Source organism: Hyaena hyaena, unplaced genomic scaffold (genome assembly GCF_003009895.1).
Source record: "Hyaena hyaena isolate Hyena2069 unplaced genomic scaffold, ASM300989v1 scaffold_167, whole genome shotgun sequence".
Classification (NCBI taxonomy): Eukaryota; Metazoa; Chordata; class Mammalia; order Carnivora; family Hyaenidae; genus Hyaena; species Hyaena hyaena.
The window spans coordinates 638,561-660,657 of NW_024080798.1; the positions used below are offsets into that span (position 1 = coordinate 638,561).

At 41.7% G+C, this 22,097-nt stretch overlaps 1 protein-coding gene across 4 annotated transcripts in view; it reads right to left on the bottom strand.

Annotated features, from left to right (window-relative positions):
- The window catches only part of ADAMTS9 (ADAM metallopeptidase with thrombospondin type 1 motif 9), a 164,812-nt gene that overhangs the window by 78,716 nt on the left and 63,999 nt on the right, over positions 1-22,097 (bottom strand). For all 4 annotated transcript variants that reach the window (XM_039240054.1, XM_039240056.1, XM_039240057.1 and 1 more), the window contains 10 exons: positions 19,837-20,003; positions 19,615-19,744; positions 18,863-18,989; positions 12,856-13,066; positions 12,202-12,366; positions 9,747-9,911; positions 6,828-6,947; positions 3,698-3,802; positions 3,394-3,561; positions 249-518 (listed from right to left, as the gene is read on the bottom strand). In XM_039240054.1, the coding sequence (XP_039095985.1) occupies positions 249-518; positions 3,394-3,561; positions 3,698-3,802; positions 6,828-6,947; positions 9,747-9,911; positions 12,202-12,366; positions 12,856-13,066; positions 18,863-18,989; positions 19,615-19,744; positions 19,837-20,003 (1,628 nt within the window). The remainder of the gene's footprint in view (positions 1-248; positions 519-3,393; positions 3,562-3,697; positions 3,803-6,827; positions 6,948-9,746; positions 9,912-12,201; positions 12,367-12,855; positions 13,067-18,862; positions 18,990-19,614; positions 19,745-19,836; positions 20,004-22,097) is intronic.

Here is a 22,097-nt window from a genome sequence, read left to right on the forward strand (position 1 = left end):
ACCCGATGTTGTCGCCCCTCCACCCAGTTAAGGTAGCTTCTAGGTGGCCTGCAGATATTAACAGGGGACAACTTTTCGGGGACTGTGATGAGCCCATGAGGGTTCACCCAAAACAAATGAAAATGTACAAGGCCAATTCCTGGTGAGAAAAGGGTGCTTCAAAGGTGTTTCTAATCTGTTTGCCTCCCAAAGCTGAAAGGGTGAAGGAGAAGAAAGCAAATTAGAGAAAGACTTCAGGGAATACTCACTGCTCCCCAGGGGCCAGTCCTCCACTGGTTTCCACCGAGCACATGGGTGCGGCTGGGGCCGGCGCCTCTGGGGTGGAAGTCCTCGCTTTGGTAGGGGTGCTGAGCGAGACCGCTGTCTGGGGTCCGCTGAGGGCATGGTGAGGTGGAACAGTCCTGTTCGGTTTCTGGGATGTAGTCTGGGTCGCACTCACTCTGATCAATCATGTGGTCACTGTAGTTGACACACACCACTTGCCGCGTCGCCCTGCCTTGCCCACATGTCACGGAGCACTACGTCGAACACCCAGAAAGAGAAAGGGTCGGTCACTGGCAGTCACAAACCCGTTGATGTGCATTTTCTGCGAGTGGCCCAGGCCCCAGACTTTGGCATCAGCTGTGTCTGCTCCCTTGTGCTACCCCCTCCCCCCCACAGCCATTTCACTGACAAACCCTGTCAGCTCAGTTGTCCCACTTACCCCCAATCCATCCACTTCCCACCTTCTCTGCTGTCACCTCCCCCTGCCAGGACGACTGCAGTGGCTTTTGAGCTGGGCTCCTGCTTACAATGCTGACAGACACCCCTCCCTGCAGCCCTAGTCTGTGGTCCACCTATCAAAACCCACGACGCTTACAAATCGAAGATCATGCCATTTCCTCCAGGGACTTCCCAATACACTTCCAGTAATGTCCAAAGTCCATGTCTTGGCCTGGTAGGGCCTCTGTGATATGGCCCCTGGAGACCTCCTTGACCCATCTCCTAGCACTCTCCGTTTATTGTCTCTCCAGCCAAACTGGCCTTATGGATGCTTCTTGAACATGCCAAGACCACTCCCTACTCAGGGTCTTTTTAACCGCTGTATCTTCTCCTGTACAATGTCCACATGGCTCGCTCCCTCACTTCATTCAAGTCTTGCTCAGTGTGCTACTGGGCCTTCTCTGACCACGCTGTCTAAAAGGATAGTCCAATCCCCAAAAGCAAGGGAATCAAGAGCAAAAATAAACTGTTGGGACCTCATAAAGATTAAAAGCTTCTGCACAGCCAAGGAAACAACCCAGAAAATTAATAGGCAACCAACGGAATGGGAAAAGATAGTTGCAAATGACATATCAGATAAAGGGTTAATATCCAGAATCTATAAGGAACTCACCAAACTACACGCCCGAAAAACAAACAACCCAGTGAAGAAATGGGCAGAAGACATGAACAGACACTTCTCCAAAGAGGACATCCAGATGGCCAACAGACACATGAAACGATGCTCAGCATCCCTCCTCATCAGGGAAATACAAATCAAAACCACACTGAGATACCACCTCACGCCAGTCAGAGTGGCTAAAATGAGCAAATCAGAGAACTCTAGATGCTGGCGAGGATGTGGAGAAACGGGCACCCTCCTACACTGTTGGTGGGAATGCAAACTGGTGCAGCCCCTCTGGAAAACAGTGTGGAGGTTCCTCAGGAAACTAACAATAGAACTCCCTTATGACCCAGCAATAGCACTGCTAGGAATTTACCCAAGGGATACAGAAATGCTGAGGCATAGGAGCACATGTACCCCAATGTTCATAGCAGCACTCTCCACAATAGCTAAAACATGGAAAGAGCCTAAGTGTCCATCAATGGACGAATGGATCAAGAAGATGTGGTTTATCTATACCATGGAATACTACATGGCAATGAGAAACAATGAAAGCTGGCCATGTGTAGCAACATGGATGGACCTTGAGGGTGTTATGCTGAGCGAAATAAGTCAGGCAGAGAAGGACAAATATCATATGTTTGCACGTATAGGAGGATTAGGAGGAACTTGACGGAGGAACAAGGGGGAGAAGAAGGGCGGAAATGGTGGGGGAAAGGGAGAGAGGCAAACCATGAGAGACTCTTGAATGCTGACAAAAACTGAGGACTGATGAATGTGGGGGGGAGGGGGGGATGGGCATGGAGGAGGGCACTTTGGGGATGAGCACTGAGTGTTATGTAGAAACTAATTTGACAATAAACTATTTGTAAAAAAAAATAAATAAATAAAAAAATAAAAGGATAGTCCATCCTTCCCTATGCTATTATACTGCTTGACTTTTTCCTAGCACTTGTCAGTGTCTTTCACTGTATATTTCTCTTTCTTTATTCATTCACTGACTGGAACTTCCATCAGACTAATCTCCATGGAGGCTGAGACATGCTTCTTTGTTGTTCACTGTTTTTTCTACACTAAGCTTTTACAGATATCTGGTGCACAGATAGATGTATTTAATGGATGGATGGATGGATGGATGGATGGATGGATGGATGGATGGACAGACGGATGGACCAGAAGCTCAAGGCATGAGAGTGAGATGATCTATCATTTATTGAGCACCTACTTTGTGTTAAGCATTTAACATACGCAATCTCAAATACTCACAACATCCTTGTAAGGTAGGTATTCTTTCCGGCTTTTAAAAAAAGATATTGAGGCTCAAAGCCTTTAACCAGACTGCTCAAGGTTATGCAGCCAGTATAGGTCAAGATCTGGATTTTTACACGGCTCTCTAAATCTACTGCTCAAAATTCGTACACATGTTATGATATTTATAGAGATAGTATTCCTCTGTTTTCCTGATGGCCTCTCCTCACTGATCCTAAACTCTATATCTCCTGATCTCTGGGATTTTTGCAAGGCAGGTGCTGCCTGAAAACAATAGATGGTGCCTAGTGTAAAGAGGAGGCCAAACCCACAGCACTGGATGGGGATTCCCGCTTCCCACTCTTGACAAGGAAGCCAAGAGCCACTGGACTTCAAGCGTCTGAGGTTCTAGGAGGCACCCAGACTCAATGTAAGGGGCTCCCTCCTGACTCTCCTCTTCTCCTTGACACATTTGGTACTCCACAAGCCTATTATATCTCAATCAACACTGGGCCTATTATATCTCAATCAACACTGGGCTTTCTAGTCAACCCAACAGGATCAGTCAACTGCACGTTGATTTACACATTTTAACAACATTCATTTCTTGCACATCAGGCTAAGATTCATACCAGCTGCACACCTATGAGGCAAAATAATTTAAGTCACAAACTAAGTCCAAGTATAAAACAGTACCCGTTGACATTTGTGACCTGTTGCTAGTCATCCTCTATGGTTCCCCCAGTCATTTCCCAATGCCCAAGAATCCACTCGCTTACAGGGCTCCAGTCCAAAGCCTTCCACTGCCCACAGGGGGTCACGGAACATTCTTCCTTTGCCACTGGTCTGGGCAGGGTCACACAGGCACTCTCGTCAGCCACAGAGCCGTCTTCATCCCGACAGCTGACATATCTCATCCGAGTACCTTTTCCACAAGTGGCTGAACACTGGGTGTTGAAGTAAGATAATGCAGGTATGTTATTTCAACGACGGTTCATTGGACAGCAACCCACTTCCTACAGTCATGTCAGAGAACCTCGGCCTCCCCTTCCACCCTCTCTATGTCTTCCATCTATCTCTTACTGGTGTCCAAGACCCAAATCGCCACTGGGTTCTTGGTGCATTGTGCGTGCTTCTTCTTCCTTCCGGGGCATCTGGGGGAGGGTGACAGGATGGTAATTCACAGTCCTAGATGGGAGAGGGGGGAAAAAAGCCAAAGTTACCTTGAAGTCAATGCACACTTTAATGGTCATGGTGAATAAAAATATAAGGACTAATGGGGCACCTGGATGGCTGTCGGTTGAGCATCCAACTTCAGCTCAGGTCATGAACTTGCGGTTCATGAGTTCGAGCCTCGCGTCAGGCTCTGTGCTGACAGCTCAGATTCTGAAACCTGCTTCAGATTCTGTCTCCCTCTCTCTCTGCCCCTCCCCCACTCATACTCTGTCTCTCTCTCTCTCAAAAATAAACAAAATATTTACAAAATATATATAACGGCTAAGAATTCTAAAACCTCAGAATTCTGGGGAAATCACAAAGCAACTCTTAGCCTCAATTTTTTTCATCTGTAAAATGAGGTAAAATCTGAGTTACTTTATGAACGCATTGATATAGAGTAGGGGTTTACTTGGTGAATTTTAATACTATATCTATTTGCCTGTTCATGTGGAAAGAAAAAATGATTTTAAAATGGCACATAAGTTAGGAAAGAATAGGATATCCTTTTAAAATTATCAGTTGTCGAGGTGCCTGGGTGGCTCAATCTCTTGAGCGTTCAACTCTTGATTTTGGCTCAGGTCAGATCCCAGGGTCATAGGATTGAGCCTCACATCAGGCTCCTCGCTGAGCCTGGGGCCTGCTTAGGATTCTTTTTGTCTCTCTCTCTGCCCCTCTCCCCTGCTCGTACTCTCGCTCTCTTTAAAAATAAAAAAAAATTGTCAATTTTTAAAAATTCCAAAGACCAATGTCTGTTTTCATATTTCAATTAATTTCCTAATCAGAATTTGTTAAGCATGAATTGGCTTTCCAGGTTTACCTAAAGGGAACTCCCGAGGTGCTGATGGTCAAATCTAGATAAGATGTCTATTCAATATGCCAGTGCCAGGAATGTATATAACACTCCTCAATCACTCAGAGGAAATCCCTATAATGAACTGCGGTTATCTGTGTGTAGATAATGCTATCAGATTTACAGATGGGAAACCAGAAATACACACTTGCTCACAATTTAGCAAATACTTTTTGATTAAGCACATATCCATTAAATTCCGGAGATGTGCCAGGCATGGAGCAAAGAGTGGTGAGCTCGGGGCCGAGCCTGACATTAGGGAGCTTACAAACTGAGTGAGGAAATTCTGCTACTTGGCTCTGGACCCTGCCTATTCTCTTGCCAGTGGTCTGCAGAAAACCACAGGAAACTTTTCCCACAGAATAGAAACGGTCCATATGCTTCAGCTGTGGGAGTCGCCCTGTACTCCATTGGATATTACAGAATAATGTAAAGAGAAACGAGTATTTTGAATCTCGAAGGGAGTTGCTAAATCCTCACCTCAGAACTATTTAGATGTAATAGCTAACATTTTGCAGGCAGTTAGCATGTGGTGGTTCAAAGCATTTCAATAAAGTAAAAAATATATATATATGTATGTAAAAGGGACACAAGTCACACCTGGTGTTTTATCACTGATCATGGACAACACTGCCATGTTCATGTACTTTTTGACACTTTTCATCTGTTCACAACACATGTGGAAATGCAGCCTGACTGAGGCCCTCAGAGTGGAATCGGTGCAATGGCCAAAGGGGGCCCTGAGCTCTGGGTGTGGTCAAGGGTTCAAATCTTGTGTTCAGCAATTAGCAAAACTGATATATAAAGCCAAGTCTTCTCTTTCCATAGTCTCTTTCCATAAATGATGCTAAAATCATGGCCTATAAAAAGGAAAGTGGTGGTAGTGATGGTCAGCTGGCTCTCTCGAGAAAAAAGGAGCACATGTGTTTGTAGAAATATAGTTACATATACACACACATATTTTATGCACATATACACCTATATATGTATACATATGTTTGTTTGGTTCTCATAAAGTTTACTGATCTAAAGGAGGTACAGCACACAATTTACATATAACAATATACAATGCTTTCTTTTAAATTTCGTATAGCCAGTGGAGTTTCACAGAATACTGGCACCGATTTTTGTTGAATTCTTGAGTCTCTTGTCAAAATATGGTTGCAATTGCTGAATAAGTACGGTTCAGACATGAATGAGAGTTGTTATTTTTGTTTATGTTTAAGAGTCCGGCGAAAATGGAACAAATAAGATCTATGTCAGAATGATGCGAATGACTTCGATGCCAAATCAGACAATCATTTCCAAATACCAGAAGCATATTTCCTTAAAATGTGTATGTGTTATTCACAATGTAACAGCTAAAGACACAAGGCTCTTTTAAACATAATGTAGATTATACATAAGAATCATTTTCTCCATCACTTTCTTAAATCTAAAAACAATACATTGAACCCTCAATTATAGCACCTGCGGATTCCTGTGGTGTAAATACTCTCACCACAGCCAATTTCAAGCTACCCACCTGATGTCGATGAACACAGAGCTGGGAAGAGATGTGTAATAGCTCACCATTATGTGGTATTCCCACCACGTGGCTACACATGTAAATATAAATAACCTCAAGGGTACAGATAATAGTAAAATGTAGTAAAGCAATGGAAAAATGTAAGTTTTGAGTATTTATCAGCTTTGTTTAAATATCATTTACTTAATTATAGGCTTATATTTTCCATTTTCAATAATGCCCATAGTTAGCAACCAGCTCACAAAATTCCTGAACATTCACCAGTCAGCTCTCGTGAGCTGGTACAAGCCAGCCCTGGCACACAGCTGACACTCTATGCTCAGCCCTATGCTGAAATCATTAGAAAAACTGTGAGCTCAAGAAAATGAGACCAACCAAGCAACATTTGCTATCCAATAAAAAATTAGAACCAAATAACCAGACAAGAATGAAACTGGTACGTCCAAATATTAGATTCAAAATGTAACAAAGAGGTAAATCTGGACATTTACTTAATCAACTGGTTACTCTACCTACACACTTACCTATGAAAGCACTTCCACTTGGACTGAACCCCTAGGAACTTCTGCCATCTTTGTGCCCAAAGCCAATGACTGGGCTGGACAAAGGAGACTCACCTGGGTATCAGTTGGCCTAGTGGCGGCATTGCAGTCATTGTCATCGACCACTGACATGTAAGTCCCAATGATGCACTTCACTGCCCGCAGCTGGTACCCTTGTCCACAAGTGACACTGCACTGAGGGAGAGAAATACCACAAAAGGTATGCACACTTGAGCAAATTTTCTCTTTCCCTACTTTCTCCATAGCATCCTATAAGAAATAAAATAGTTCCCTCATAGTGAAGAGAGGGCTAGCTCCCAAAGAACCTAGGTAAAAGTGGGAAATCCTGCTCTGCACAAATTATATTCATCAATTGTCACTTTGATGGTTGGAATTATTTCTACCTCCCATTGGAATTCTATATGTAGGGGTTCAATCCCTTGGCAGTGACTCAGTATATTCCTATTTCAACACTCTCTACAAAGCTACAGTGACTGAAACAGTGTGGTATTGATATAAGGAGAGTTATATTCACTCATGGAATAGAATTGAGTCCAGAAATAATCCTGGACACCTATGGCCAAGTGTTTTTTAACCAAGATGCCAAGACCATTCAATGGGGGGAAAGAAGAGTCTCTTCAACAACTGCCATAGGGCAAAAGGCTACCTATATGTAAAAGCATAAAGCTGGACTCCTATCTCACGCTGTTTATAAAAACTAACCCCAAAAAGATCAAAGGCCTAAACATAAGAGGTACAACTATAAAACCCTTAGAAGAAAAAGAAGATAGAAAAGCTCTATGACATGGAATTTAGTAATGATTTCTTGCATATTCTACTACAAGCACAGGCAACAAAAGAAAAAAATAGACAAGTTGTGTTTTATCACAATTAAAAACTTTTGCATCAATGAACACCATCAGCAGAGTGGAAAGGCAAACCACTCCATGGAATTGGAAAAAATATTTATAAATCATACATCTGATGAAGGGTTAAAATCCACAATATAAGGAGCAACTACAATTTAGCAACAAAAAGCCAACCTAAATTGTACATTTAAAAATGGATAAGATGGTAAATTTGAGGTTATGTGTTTTTTTACTGTAATTAAAAACATTTTAAAGATGGGCAAAGGACATGAAGAGACACTTTTCCAAAGACAGAAAAAAGCAAAGATAGAGATGGTCGAAAAGCACATGAAAAGACTCTCAATATTACTTGTTATTAGGGAAATGCCAAACCAAAATTATAATGAGATACTACTTTACTCCCACCAGTATAGCCATAATTAAAAAGGGAGGGGGATAAAAAGCATTGGGATGGAAATAGAGGCATTGGAACATTTGTGTATTACTGGTAGGAATACAAAATAGTATGGGTGTGCAAAAGATACGGGTTCTGTGCAAAATTGGCAGTTAAGGAGTGAAACACAGGCTTATCATATGATCCAGCAATATCACTCCTGGGATACACCCAAAAGAACTGAAATCAAGTACTAAAACAAACACTCATACACGAATATTCATCTCAGCACTATTCATTCACAATTGCCAAAAGGTACAAACAACCCAAATGTCTAGCTTGGGATAAATGGATACACAAATATGGTATCTCTGCATAATGGAATGTTAAGTACCACCGAAAGGAATGAAGCACAGAAATGTGGCTTGGTGTGCTTGTGGTTTGGTGTAGACGTGGATAAAAAAGAGGCCCATCAAGTCTAAAAGACATTATACTCAGGTCTTAACAATGGGACCCTGAGCATTCTCTTTCTCTTTCTCATGTTCCCTAAGAGCTACACAGATGTTGACAAAAAGGAGGCTGGATTTAGGAGTGTGAGAAGCTCTCCCTGTGAGTGCAATCAGACACGATCAGCCATTCTGACTAGCGATGCTATACAGAAGAACATCAATTTCGTAAAAATTGTAAGGGTGTAGCAATAAAGCTGCTCTCATTTATTGCATGCATCTTGGAAATGAAGACATAAACGAGAAGACTGGCTGTGGCTGGGCCGGGGAGGAGGGAGAATTATTCTTCAAAAGATTGCGTAAGTGACAGCAGACAGCTGCTTTGTTTCTCTCGGGAACTTGGAGTGCTACTTAAATAGAACCCAGAACGCTTCTGCTTCTATATTAGGAAGGACTTCATTCCAAGAGTAGTGGCTTCCCAAATGCGAGCCCAACAGAGACACTCTCTCCTTTAAGAATAGTTCAGGTTAAGACTGTGGAACCGACATTCTAGGAGATTTGGCAAAGATTCTCTCAGAGCAAGATGATTCTGCAACTTTTGATCAAATTCATGCTGTATGAAGTGTCGGACTTATTTATCAGAGGTGAGCTTTGGAACCCTGACATGGGACCCCTTCCAAATCACAGTGCACAACCCCCTACCGGAGATGCTGGACCCCATTCTGTAGCGACTCACAGCAACATGCTAGACGATAACATCAGGGGGCACCTGGGTGGCTCAGTCACTCAACTCTTGGTTTTGGCTCAGGTCATGATCTCACAGTTCGTGGGTTTGAGCCCCATGTTGGGGCTCTATGCTGACAGCGTGGAGCCTGCTTGAGATTCTCTCTTTCCCTCTCTGTCTCTGCCCTTGCTCTCCTCACAAGCTGGCTCTCTATCTCTCTCTCTTTTTTCCCTCAAAAATAAATAAACATAAAAAAAAAAAAGAAGATTAACATCAGCCAGATGAGATCTGTTGGGAATTTGTTCAATGCCGGTGTGCTCAGGCTACAGTTTGAACCCAAGGGCAAAGACATGCACGTGTCTCTTACACAAAGGGAATAATCAGCTTCAGGAGGGAAAGCAGCAATCCCCAGACCTGGGGCAAAATGGCCCCAGTGTTTCTGGTGCTCGATCTGGCGCCATGGAGGGACAAGGCAAGTCACAAGACACAGCAGTTAAATCCCCATCACTGGAATGCCCCTCGGCAAGCCCTCTCTAGATAAGAAGGAAAGAATGTAGTTAAGAACTTTATCATTCAAAATACCTGTCCCCAGGGACCCGCCTGCCAGGACGCACATTCAGGCTGCTGACAAGTCAGTATGGAGGCTGGCTTGGTCTCAGGGTCACAGCTTCTATCGTTTAATCGATCTTCACCAAACTGACACCAGACCTGGCGGTGCTTATGCCCTTTTCCGCAGGTGACCAGGCACTGTAATAAAAAGCACAGCCAATCAGGGGTGTTTCTGAACAGTGTGTTGTGGTTCTCAGGTATTATTCATGGAGCAGCAGGAAGAGAGGTGCTCTCTTCCCACGGTGAGTCTTCTCTCTCATAGCAGTTTGTAAATACAGCACGGCTCATTTTTCTTTCATTCATTTGTTCACCCATTCACTCATTCATTCACTCATTCTGTGTTTATAAAGGCTCTGGGATGGTGTCAGGCACAGAATGAAATCAGCACGGCACTACGCCACAAGATACAGATCTTCCCCGACTTCTGATGGGCATATATCCAGGTAAACCCATCGTAAGTTGAAAATATCCTAAGTTGAAAATGCACGTAATACACCCAACCAGTGGAACATTGTAGCATAGCCCAGCCTGCCTTAAATGTGCTCAGAACACTTACATTAGCCTGAAGTTCAGCAAAATCATCGAACACAAAGCCTAGTTTATAATAAAGTGTTGAGTATCTCAAGTAATTTGTTAAGCACGGTCCTGCAAGTGAAAAATAAAGCTGCTGTGTGTGTACGGGGTGGTTGTAAAGGTTTCCATTGTTGACCCTCATATGGTTTTGACTGCAAGGCCGACTGGGATCCATTGATACCCAGTAGCACAAGAGAGTGTGGGCCACACGTAGCCAGCCCGGGGAGAGATCCACATTCAAAATCCAAAGTACAACTGTGACTAAATGTGCATTGCTTTCACACCAGTGTAAAGTAAAAAAAAATTGTGAAGCTGAACCATGGTAAGTCGGGGACCATCAGTACCGAAAAACAGCATTCATGGTTTCCTGGCATAGGAGTTAGGTGTGGGGATCAATCTGGGTTTTAATTCCAATACAAGCAGCTGTGGGTATCAAACTCAAGTGATGTCTCTGTACCTCAGTTTTCTCATTTGCACAATGGGGGTGACAAGGTGCCTATGCAAAGAACTGTGAAAACTAACTGAAAAAAAATCCAAATAAAGCTCTTAGCATATGTTCATTTAATAAATGTTAAATACCATCATCATCTTCATCCATGTGCATTGGAGAACATTTGAAAAATACAGAAAAACATCAAGGAGAAAACGACAGTGATCAAAAAATCTTACTCCCCAGGGATAATCATGATTACCATTTTGCTGTGTTCTTTCCAGTTTTTTAAGCTCAGGAATGTTGGATCATATTGAATATATAGTTTGGTATCCCCCGCCCCATTTCCTGTTAGCAAGTATTCTTGCAGAGGTTGGTTACTTGATTTGAAGTGACACTTTAGCTATCATTAGCTAAGTAAAACTTTAACCCACTACCTTCTTTCATCTCTTTGAAACCAAACACTGGAGTTTAAGCTAAGGCAGCTTGTTAACGGAACAAAAACAGTAGGTTTGCGGTTAACTTGTGCAGGAATCAGACACCGTTAATCATATGTATTCACACTCTGCCATTTCAGGGACATCAATAATATCCTTTTATGATTTGTATTTTATTTGCTGTTGAAAGTAAGCAGTGAAGATTGTGCCTACATGGTTGAGATAAAGAAATGGGCACAGAAGCTGTACAGGGAAACCTCTCTTTCCCCACATTCCTGACTTGGCCCATAAGTAAGGGAACTTCTGTTTCCCTTCCCCTGGCTCCCATAAAGGAAGGCGGAGGCAGTTCCCTACTTAGGGAGAATCTCATTGGGCTGGGTTAATACCGAGTGTTAACACTGCACCAGAAAAGCAAGAAAGAGGCTCTGCCTTCTTTCTCTTGCTGTCCTGGGGCCACCTGTGCTAAGCAATGAGGGTTTGCCTTATGCTTCATCAGGTAAGGGAGGAGACAAAAGTTTGGAACACTCAACTAGTCCTTTTTCCCCCCCTAAGTTTTCCATAAGCAACTGGATAGGTAAGTCAGATAGGTCACTTACTGGGGTCTAATTACCTTATTTCACAGATGAGAAGGTAGAAAACCTTTCTTTTTCTTTTTCACTTCAGTTCTAAGCCAGCACAGATTTCTGATTAACAAAGCCTTTGTTTCCCTTTACAATGATTTAGTAGGGGATCAAAGAGGAGGAAGGGTAAGACACAGGAACTTCAAAATCACCAACAGAAGCTCTCATGGTGGGTGATTTAGCCAAACCCACCATGCCTCTGAGGTCACCAGTGGGCCAGTCACATCCTGTCATGGGGCAGATGGAGGACCACAGTTGCTTTATCCGGGGTAGGAGGAGAAAAGTATAGCAGGTTTAGACTTGAACAGAGCCGGAGAGATTCAAAGTACCACAGGTGACCTGGGGAAATAAGAGTCCTCTTATCTTACCTCTGACCAGTCTTCTGACTTCCACTGAGGACAAGAGAACTCACTGCATCTCTGAATGGTGACTTTCTCCTGATGTGCACATTTACTATCGTCCAGGACATCATTGCGGGTGTTGACGCAAATAGCCCTTCTTCTCTGGCTTCCACCATCACAGCTTTTGGAACACTGAAAGGAAAATGAAAGAAATAAGACTGTTGCTAGGTTTCCAATCCAGCAAGGTCAAGATCCTGGCTATGTCAGTTTGCTTCCTCCAGCCCTGAAGAAACAACCACCCAACCAACCCAAGTCTAGTGGTTATTTGGGGGAGCATCTGTTCATGCTATCAATTTATTTACCAAGTTTATACTGAGGTCAATATTAGTAAATTGACATAGGAAAATAAAATTGGAAATGGTGTGTCGGGTATGGGAAAAGGGATTAGATGAGTTGCTCACCACTCCCAATGTCCCACATGCCATATTCAATATCATACAGTGAGACATTACAAATTGCTCATGGTACTCTTTTCTGCAGAATGATGTCAGGCATTAGAAATCAATCTTATCGTCCAAATGGGGTTTGTCAATGCAGCCCTCACTAAACCTCACTCGCCATCATTAACTACTCAGACTAGCACCCAAGAAGAAGACACTCATTGAATGAGAACCAACTTACTTCGGTCCATGCAGAATAGCGCCAGCCACCCATGTTACATTCCCCTGAGCATTTTTCCTGGTTGCTTGGTTTGGGGTGACTATTACAAAAACTGTCATCAACCTTCTCGATCTTCCCATCTGGCCTGCTATATTTGGCACAGTAGATGTCGAGCGTGCGGAAACCCAAGCCACACTGGGCACTACATTCACTCCTGCTGGCGACGTGCCACCTATGCATAAATAATGGGGAGAAACCAACATTTCTGTTAAATATGTATGTCTCAATTATATTCGACTGGTGGACAAATTGAGTTCTTTTTTCTTCCTTAACTCCAATACCATGAAACCCCAAGCCACAGTCAGTTTCTGAAATCCAATTTTAAACCAACATATCCATGTATTTTTCATGGCTGCCAATGTACATGGAAGTCAGAGTGAAAGTCAGAGGTGCCATCTTTGTGAAGATTCTCCCTTGATACAGTCAATCTGAAGTTCAAGCAACCAAAAAGAAGAAAACATTGGAATTCAACAGAGCAAAAAAAGCAATTTTGTATTTAAAAGGCTCATGCAACTCAGCATTTCGTTTCTCAGGAAGGCTGCTTCTGATAGACAACCACTGTTGGAAATTCTCTCGAGAAAACCTCCTTTATATGGCCCATGCTAAAAAGTGTTCAGTGAATATCCCGTGACTAAATAAAGGAACGGATAATTGGAGTGTAATTGTGAATTTCACATGTGCTAAACTCTGTATATCATTGTAAATAGAGGCTAAGGTCCTTTTAGACATGGACCATAATCTACACAGTTTGATTATACACTTTTTCTTAAAGACTTATTTTTTTAGAGCAGCTTTAGGCCCATGGCAAAACAGAGAGGAAGGTACAGAGATTTCCCATATGCACCAGCTCCCACACATGCATACCCTTCCCAGGCGGTGCATGTGTTACAATCGATTACATTGACATATCAGAACCACCCCAAATCCATAGTTTACATTAGTGCTCACTCTTGGTGTTATATATTCTGTAGGTTTAGACAAATGTGAAATCACAAGTATCCTATCACATCATAGAGTATTTTCACAAAAAACCTAAACATTCTGTTCTCCACCGATTCATCCCTTCTAGCCCCATGATTATATACTTTTAAATATTGATTTGAATCTACAAATCTTTGTCACCTTTGTACCCTTGATATCTCTAATGAGCCTTTCTTGGGATGCAAGAGGTACTCTGTGTGTGCTGATCAACTGAGCTATTCTTAAATGCCCCCCAAACAGTCAGTGCTTGAATAAAAAAAAAAAAAATCCTAAACTGAATAGAGGTGTATGAATAAATAAGCTTAAAACATATGTTATGGATTCAATTTAGTAATCAACACAGGATAATTTCTTTATATTCTTCATTTGAGTTAATTCTTGTTAATTGCCTACTTCTCAGAAATCAGGTGGTTTGCCAAATATGGGAGCCCTAAGAATTCTTCCATCCACACCTGTCCAGGGACAGGAATGGAAAACAATCAGTACCGGCCACACACTTATCCTGGAGTTTCTCACAAATGCTTAAAAGTAGGTCAGAGGTGACCAACTTTTACGCTTGGCATATAAAGTGGGCTACTGAGATTTTCCGTTAGAGTGACACAGTATTTTGGGATTTTGTTCTAACCGGAACACGTTAAATGAGGGATTGTAAAACAAAGCTTTATCTCATCCTGTCAAAGTTTAATCTGGGCAAGCTCTCACTTCCCTGAGGAAGTGAGGCAAAAGTGTGGTCCAATTCAACAGACGCATCTGGAACTTTCATCTGTTCTTTGATTCTTGGCTACCTTCTCTTTGCCTCCACCACCATTTTCTTGTAGAAAGATTATCCTGGGTAAGGGAGGTAGGAGTCCTATTCCCCCTCTCCCCCTCCAAAAAAACCCCACACCAGTAGGTCAAGTGTAGCAGAGTCTCCCGATATTCACAGACTCCCTGGAATTTGAACAGAGAAGCTGGAAGAGACTGCAAAAATGCTGCAGCATTGCCTTAGGAAGGTTCTTTTCAAAATGCTGTCATCCGCTTCATACTCTCTCCCTGGAAGATGGTCTCAACTTTAGTGTTTTGAATTCATTTGGTTCATATCATGTGACAAATCATTTTACTACTATATTTCAGAGAGGTGAAGCGTTTATTATAAGTGGAAACAAAAAATAATGTATATGCCTCTGTGCATGTGTCAGGGACTGTGAAGTAAATAATACTAGGAATCCATTTGGGAACTACTGATTTAAGCAGGTTTCTCTGTTTCAGAGCCTTCACAGGGTCTTCCAAACATTAACTGACAGATGTATTTCCACATGGGAGGAGATGGTTGGTAAAGACTCCTCCCACATACGGGCTCTCCACAAATCATCTCATGGAACTTGCGTTCAACAAACATGCTTTGGGAAACCTATTTAGAGTTTGATCCATCAGTAACACTCCTCTCTCCAGTCTTTCGGTGTTTTGCACGGACGTTTAGCAACAGTTAGTATGAGCCCCATTGGCAGTGACTGTCAGGTTCACAGAGAGAAGAAAGACAGAACATCTTTTTTTGGAGGTTGGTATATGTTTTGGGGCATTTTTCAGTGAACAAATGTATTTTTCTGACAGTCTATAAAATTCGGTAAGGAATGAGTCTGAGTGTTGGCAAGGAAACACGATCTATTTAATTTCAGATGGGAGCATGCACCTGTATGGTTACGAGGGTGGACATGACTACGATTCCTTTTCTTTTCTCTGATCAGCCAGAAGCTCTATTACCACCCAACCCTGTTCCTGGAACTGTTATATCTCTCCTCCTCTACTTCTGTAGAATTAAGTACTTTATTTTTTTAAAGTATTAAAACAAGGTGACTTACCCCAGATGGTGAATTTAAAATAGTACCTTTGACACGCCTACTTTATGAAATGAAGAGACTTTATGCTCTGGTTTTACTTAGGTATTATAAAGTTATTTTTAATATAATCAGAAAGATCTGGGTGTGAATGTGAGTGTAAACTCCAACACCCAGACGGGGGACTTAACCTCACCAAGCTTCAGTTTCCTCATCTACAAAATGGGGGAACATAGGGTCCAATTTACAGGGCTACTAGAAACAATAAAGAAGCTAAAACCTAAATAGCATTTAATACACAAGCCAGGCCTTTAGGAAGAGTAGCTATTATTATTAATATTACTACTACCTTTGGCATTTTATTCTTCAGCCAAGGTCTACATCCTATATACTATATACATCTATATCCTATAGCCCCCGCAGAAAGCAAGAACACAAAGTTGGAGGAGAAACCCAGCTGAGGTCTTTGGTATAATCCTACATAAAAGTCTCCTGGATTTGAGGCCACCTTTAATTGCATTCACTTTGTAAAATTTGCTTTAATTTGTGTTTTACATCTGAAAGCTTCCAATGCAGGAGAAACTCTGGAGAACACCGATGAGCTAGCAGCACCACAAACGGAATTGCGGCTTATTTACAATCTATTTGATGTGAAGAATATTCATTTCTGGGAAGTAATTGTTCAAACATCCCCGCCCTCAAATTGCTCCTTGAATAGGCTTTACGCAGGGTTCTTAAAGAATCATTTATTTATTTAAGGTCATGTCCTAGGACTTGAAATGCTTTGTACAAACTTGCCTTCCGGGCCAGAGAAGAGTGTGCTTACAGCGCTGTGGGCCGGAGTCCCACAGGATGGGCTGTCTCATCTGAGACTCTACCAGCCCCAGTGTGATTCTGCTCAAGGAGAAGTGACAGCAAGCGCCGCACTTACCCAAGTAAGTCAGGGACCAAGGATGCGGTGCAAAAGTCCTGGGAGCCATTTCTATGCACAAAGGTAGAAAAGCTTCACAGAATAGGATCAATGAGTAACCCTCGTCATTATGACGGAATTAAAAACGGCTTTCTCCTAGGGTTTAAGAGATTGAATCCAGGTTCTGAAAGACCACATTTGAATCCTGCCACTTCACTAATAGTTATATGAACTCAGGCAATGTGTTTAACTTCTCTCAGACCGTTTCCTTATTTGGAAAGTGGGGGATAATTGTAATACTTATGTCATTATGTTGTTTGGGGGAATTAATAAAATATTAATTGCAAAGAATATATATTAAGGTAGAGCCTATATTAATTTAACAGGATAGTAACAGAGTATTAATTACTTTAATAGGGTAGGATTATATGTAGCATACAATATTAATTATATTTTATTAATAGGAAAATATATAACTGTTAAAATAGCTCTTAGTAAATGGTTGACTATTATTATGTTCAGAGTAGTTACCACTCCAAATAATATTATTATTACTTACTACTGATTCATTATTCACTATTCATTATACAATATCATTATTTTCAGTGATAATTTGATACAAGACTAATCTGAAAATGTCACCTTTCTCAGTTTATTGAAGCTATACCTCAGGGAACCTACCTATTAATTCATTGCTTCTCCCCTAAACTTTTGTGATTCAGTTTGACAATTAGCTAACTATTTTTCTGAAAAGACCTTAACTCTAATTTAACTAAATCAACTAAATTGGCTGAAGCAGTGGGTTTATAAGTATATTACCTATAACAGGAATCAATACCACATAGTGCCAATGTCTACCTTTTATTTATTTATTTATTTATTTTTATTTTTTTTAATGTTTTTATTTACTTCTGAGAGAGAGAGAGAGAGAGACAGCGTGAGCAGGGGAGGGTCAGAGAGAGAGGGAGACGCAGAATCGGAAGCAGGCTCCAGGCTCTGAGCTAGTTGTCAGCACAGAGCCCAATGCAGGGCAAACCCACAAACATCAAGATCATGACCTGAGCCGAAGCTGACGCTTAACCGACTGAGCCACCCAGGCGACCCCAGGGTCTGCTTTTTAATGTCTTAGGTTTTCTCTTTCCATAATGGCTTGTCAGTGCTTTGCAACATGCCCATTGAACATGCAGGTAAGTATTGCTGGGTAGACAGAAGTATAGTGGGGGTGGAGAGAGCTTGGGTTTTGAAGTCAAAGACATCAGGTCATGCCTGGCAAAGATGTGGCATTCATGCTGTGGCTTCCCCACTCTTAAACAGACATTACTAATTGATCACATCTCATGACAGACATTACTAATTGACTGCAGCATTCCTCTTTTCTCTCAGAGCCTCAGGAGGGCCTTATAATCTTCACTCCAGCACTAAAGGCTGCCAATACCATTTGATCAGATTTGGCTTTGTGACAAAGAAGCCGCAAAATGCTTAAGTATTCACTTTGCCACTTACAAACAGTAAGATCCTAGCAATTTCCCATACCACTCCACACTGATAATTATCTGGTCTGTAAAAGGAGAATTAAAGCATCAACTTCTGTTATCTGCAATTAACTGACATGCAGATTACACAACGCAACACCCAGGCTATGTTAATACTCAAACATGACACAGTCAACCTTGCAGGTAAATGGGAAAGCTTTTGGATTCTGTACCCAGTCACTACTTCTTGCCTCAGGGATTTCCTATTTCCTTAAATACAATACAGAGTATTTTCCATATCTGTACATCTTCTAGTTCTAGTTCCTTCTGGCTCCTTCCATGACTTTCTGTTAGTGGATTACACTTTCCATATGCATACGATCTTTTCTACTGGGTGATACACACTCTGGGTGTATAGAGAACAACATAGGGGAACTTTGAGAGAAGACATTTCCCCCTTTTCTGTTGATGTCAACATACCAAACTTTTACGTAGGATGTGACTCAGTCACAACAATACCTATGCACTGAGTTGTGAGGGTCAAATGGGACCTTCTTCTGGCAGGTGCCATACTCTATTAGCTATTTTTAATTCTTAGGAGAAGAACAGGAAATCCGCAGGCATATGTCTTGGATAATTGGTTTCAGAGGGACGGAAAATTGGCTGAAGCTTATTTCACAGAAACACAGGAAGGGAAGGGGAACTAAAGGCCACTGTCCCTGCCTTCTGCTCCTCCCCCTATAAGACCCTCACAGCTCGTAGTAAAGCCCATGCACAAACACCAGGCTCACCTCAGGTCACAGTCTGTGCCGCAAGGTTCAGTAATGGGTCCTGGCTGGGGCAGCCGGTCACATCTTTGATCAGAAACCGTAAGCTGATCAGATTCCCGGGTGCAAACGGGTTTGCGCTTCCGCTCCCCTAGGCAAGGAGGAAAACACTTAATCAGAGAAAATAACCTATTCTATAAACTATTTAGACCAGGGACTGTCAAACATTTCTGTACTGGGTTAATTAGTAAATATTTTTGGTTTTGTGGGCCCTATGACCTCTGTGACAACTACTTAACTCTGCCATTATAGGACAAAAGCAGCCACTCATAAACAATATGTACACAGAGGTGTGGCTGCATTCCAATAAAACTTTATTTATAAATTTTTATAAAAGCATACAGCAGGCTAGATTTGGCTCACTGGCTGTAATCTGCTGACTTCCCATTTAGGCAAAAGGAAATGAGACAAATGACATGTAATATGACTACTAACTCAATGTTTCTGGAAAGTCAAAGTGGTAGAGCTCACTTTGCTTGGCTCACAATGTATACGAATCCTTAAAAGGAGGAAACCCAACAAATCCTGAATCCTTCAAAAAGCTCCACTTGCCAGCTAAAAATAACCAGAAAGATGCAGGGAAAGACGACTTGGGAATGCATGCAGATAGAAAGTTTTATAGGTCACATGCATTTTGCTGCCTCCAAAAAAACCCAAATAATAAATAAAAAGAAAAAACAGCTCAAGTCCCCAAAACCCACCCAAAAAATAGATACCTTGGCAGGGTCTGCTGCATGCTTGCCAGGGCCCATGACTATTCCAGTAAAACTGCTGGGGTTTGTCTTCAATTGGAATATTGAAAGAATAGCGCACATCAGGGTTGTATAACTTTCCCACTGACAACACCTGGGACAAGTAGACAAAATGGAGAGGATGTTTGCAGGTGCGGTGATTCCAAGTGGAAGGAAAGGGTGGGAGGTTCATGGGCAAGGCTTTACCTGAAGCAGAAGTTCTTGCTCAATGCGGTCTGTGGAGTTAATTCTTTCCACAACATTATCGGACCCGCTGTACTCTATCACAGCGTTCCCAATGCGGATTTCCCTTTTTGACATTGTGACCACGAAGTCTCCATTTAGCAAGAATTCACCTTTACTGCTTGATAAAGCTGTAGATGAGAAAAGAGAATTCACTGATTTGCTCCCAATGACTCACTGTCTGAATTATGAAATAACACTCTGAAAGGCAGAGAGTCAGAGTGCAAAGAATATAGACTTTTCAGCCAGGCAGGATGGGCTCAAATCCTAGTTTTGCCATTTGCCAGCTATGTGGCCTTGGGAATTCACTTTCCCTCTCTCAGTCTCCATTTCCTAATCTCTGAAATGGAGATTAAAACACCTGACTATGTAATTGTATTATTGAAATATATGAGTCCTAATTAGCATGGAGTTTGATATACAAATCCCACATTAAAGGATCAAAGTCTTATAATTTGAAAATGGGTACTAATGAACTGAACATTACATAATTGATTCTCATGAAAATATCTCTATTTTATGTTAGGATTCATTGAGCCTATTGAATCTTTGTTAGTCTTGTTTGACAGATACTGAAATCTGAAAATTCATGGCCAACATGATGCTTACATGTCACTTTCAGTGAGGCCTGGTATAGTAGGAGCCTCAAATATGGCCACAATGATCCTTGCCTCCTGATATTCACACCTTGGGTTGTCCTCTCCTACATGGAATAACACTGTGTAATCACTACAATTGTGAGGAAATGACAGACTGTGACTTCTCAGGTCAGGTCTTAGGCATTGGGGTTCTACCTTATTCTTCCTTGATTCTCTGGCTTTGGGAGAAGCCAGCTGAGCTGCCAAGTTGTGAGGATACCCAAGCAGCACCACTGAGAAGAGTTCCTGTAAAGAACTAGAGCTTTCTGCCAATAGCATCTGAATGAGTCATTTAGGAAGTGCATCCACCAGCCCCAGTCAAGTTTTCATATGTGATCACAGCCCGAAATGAAGTCTTAACTGCCACCTCATGAGAGACCTCAAGCCAGAAACACCAAGCTATGCTGTTTTCAGTTTCCTGACATACAGAAATTGGAATATAGTAGATATTTGTTCCCTAAGTCACTAAGTCTTGAGATAATTTGTTATACAATAAAGATAAGTAATACACCCTCCCAGACTATTCTTTTTAAAACTGCAACCCTCTCTCACTACCACAGAGATTCCATACTTCCCATCCATTTCCCTCCTCCTCCCCTTAATTTTCCTCCATAACACTTTGCCTATGTTCTTTCTCCCCAAACAAGAATGTAAGCCCCATGAGGGCAAGGATTTCTGGACCATTTTATGCACTGCTATATCTCAGCATCAAAAAGAGTGCATGGTACCCAATCAATAAATACTGTTTTTGGAAAGAATGAATGGATCTACTGCAGATCTTAAAAAAGATGAAACAATCAGAAAAGCTGTGAAAGTCATGTTGGAGAGTACCGGAGTCAAGCGCCAAAATACTGGCCAACTGAGAACTTGATGGACTTAGGCCAGTTACAAACTTAGGGAAAATAAATAAAGTGGACAGAGAAGGTCAGATGACAGCCGCTTCAGAAGAAATTATTTACCAAAGTGCAAGAGAGACTATCAAGTAAGTGAATAAAGCCCTAGAAAGCCTTTAAAAATTTTTTTTTGTAAATGTTTATTCACTTTTTGAGAGAGAGAGAGAGAGAGAGAGAGAGACAGACAGACAGACAGACTCCAAAGCAGGCCCCAGGCTCCAAGCTGTCAGCACAGAGCCTGATGCAGGGCTCGGACTCCCAAACTGCAAGATCATGAGCTGAGCCAAAGTCAGGTGCTTAACCAACTGAGCCACCTAGGTGCCCCAGCCCCAGAAATCTTTTATAAAAATGACTCCTTTTCAGATTTTACTGTCAAATTTAAACAAATTTAAGCAAATAATATACTACTCTGCTATCACATAATGTAACTGAAAAACTTTGGTAGGAATATTTATCAATTGCTTTATCCTATAATCTAAAAACCTGGGCATGATTGACATGAAAACTTAATTTGATTGAATGTAAAAAAAACACATTTATTTTCATACCTTTTGATTAAGTTCTCAAAATGAAATCCCAATCATGTCTTTTCCCGCTAGTATTTATTATAAACTTTTGGTTTTATTTTAAGGACCACTTAAATAATTTTTTCATTCCTACTATTACTCCTTGAATAATGAATCCTTCTGAGTAT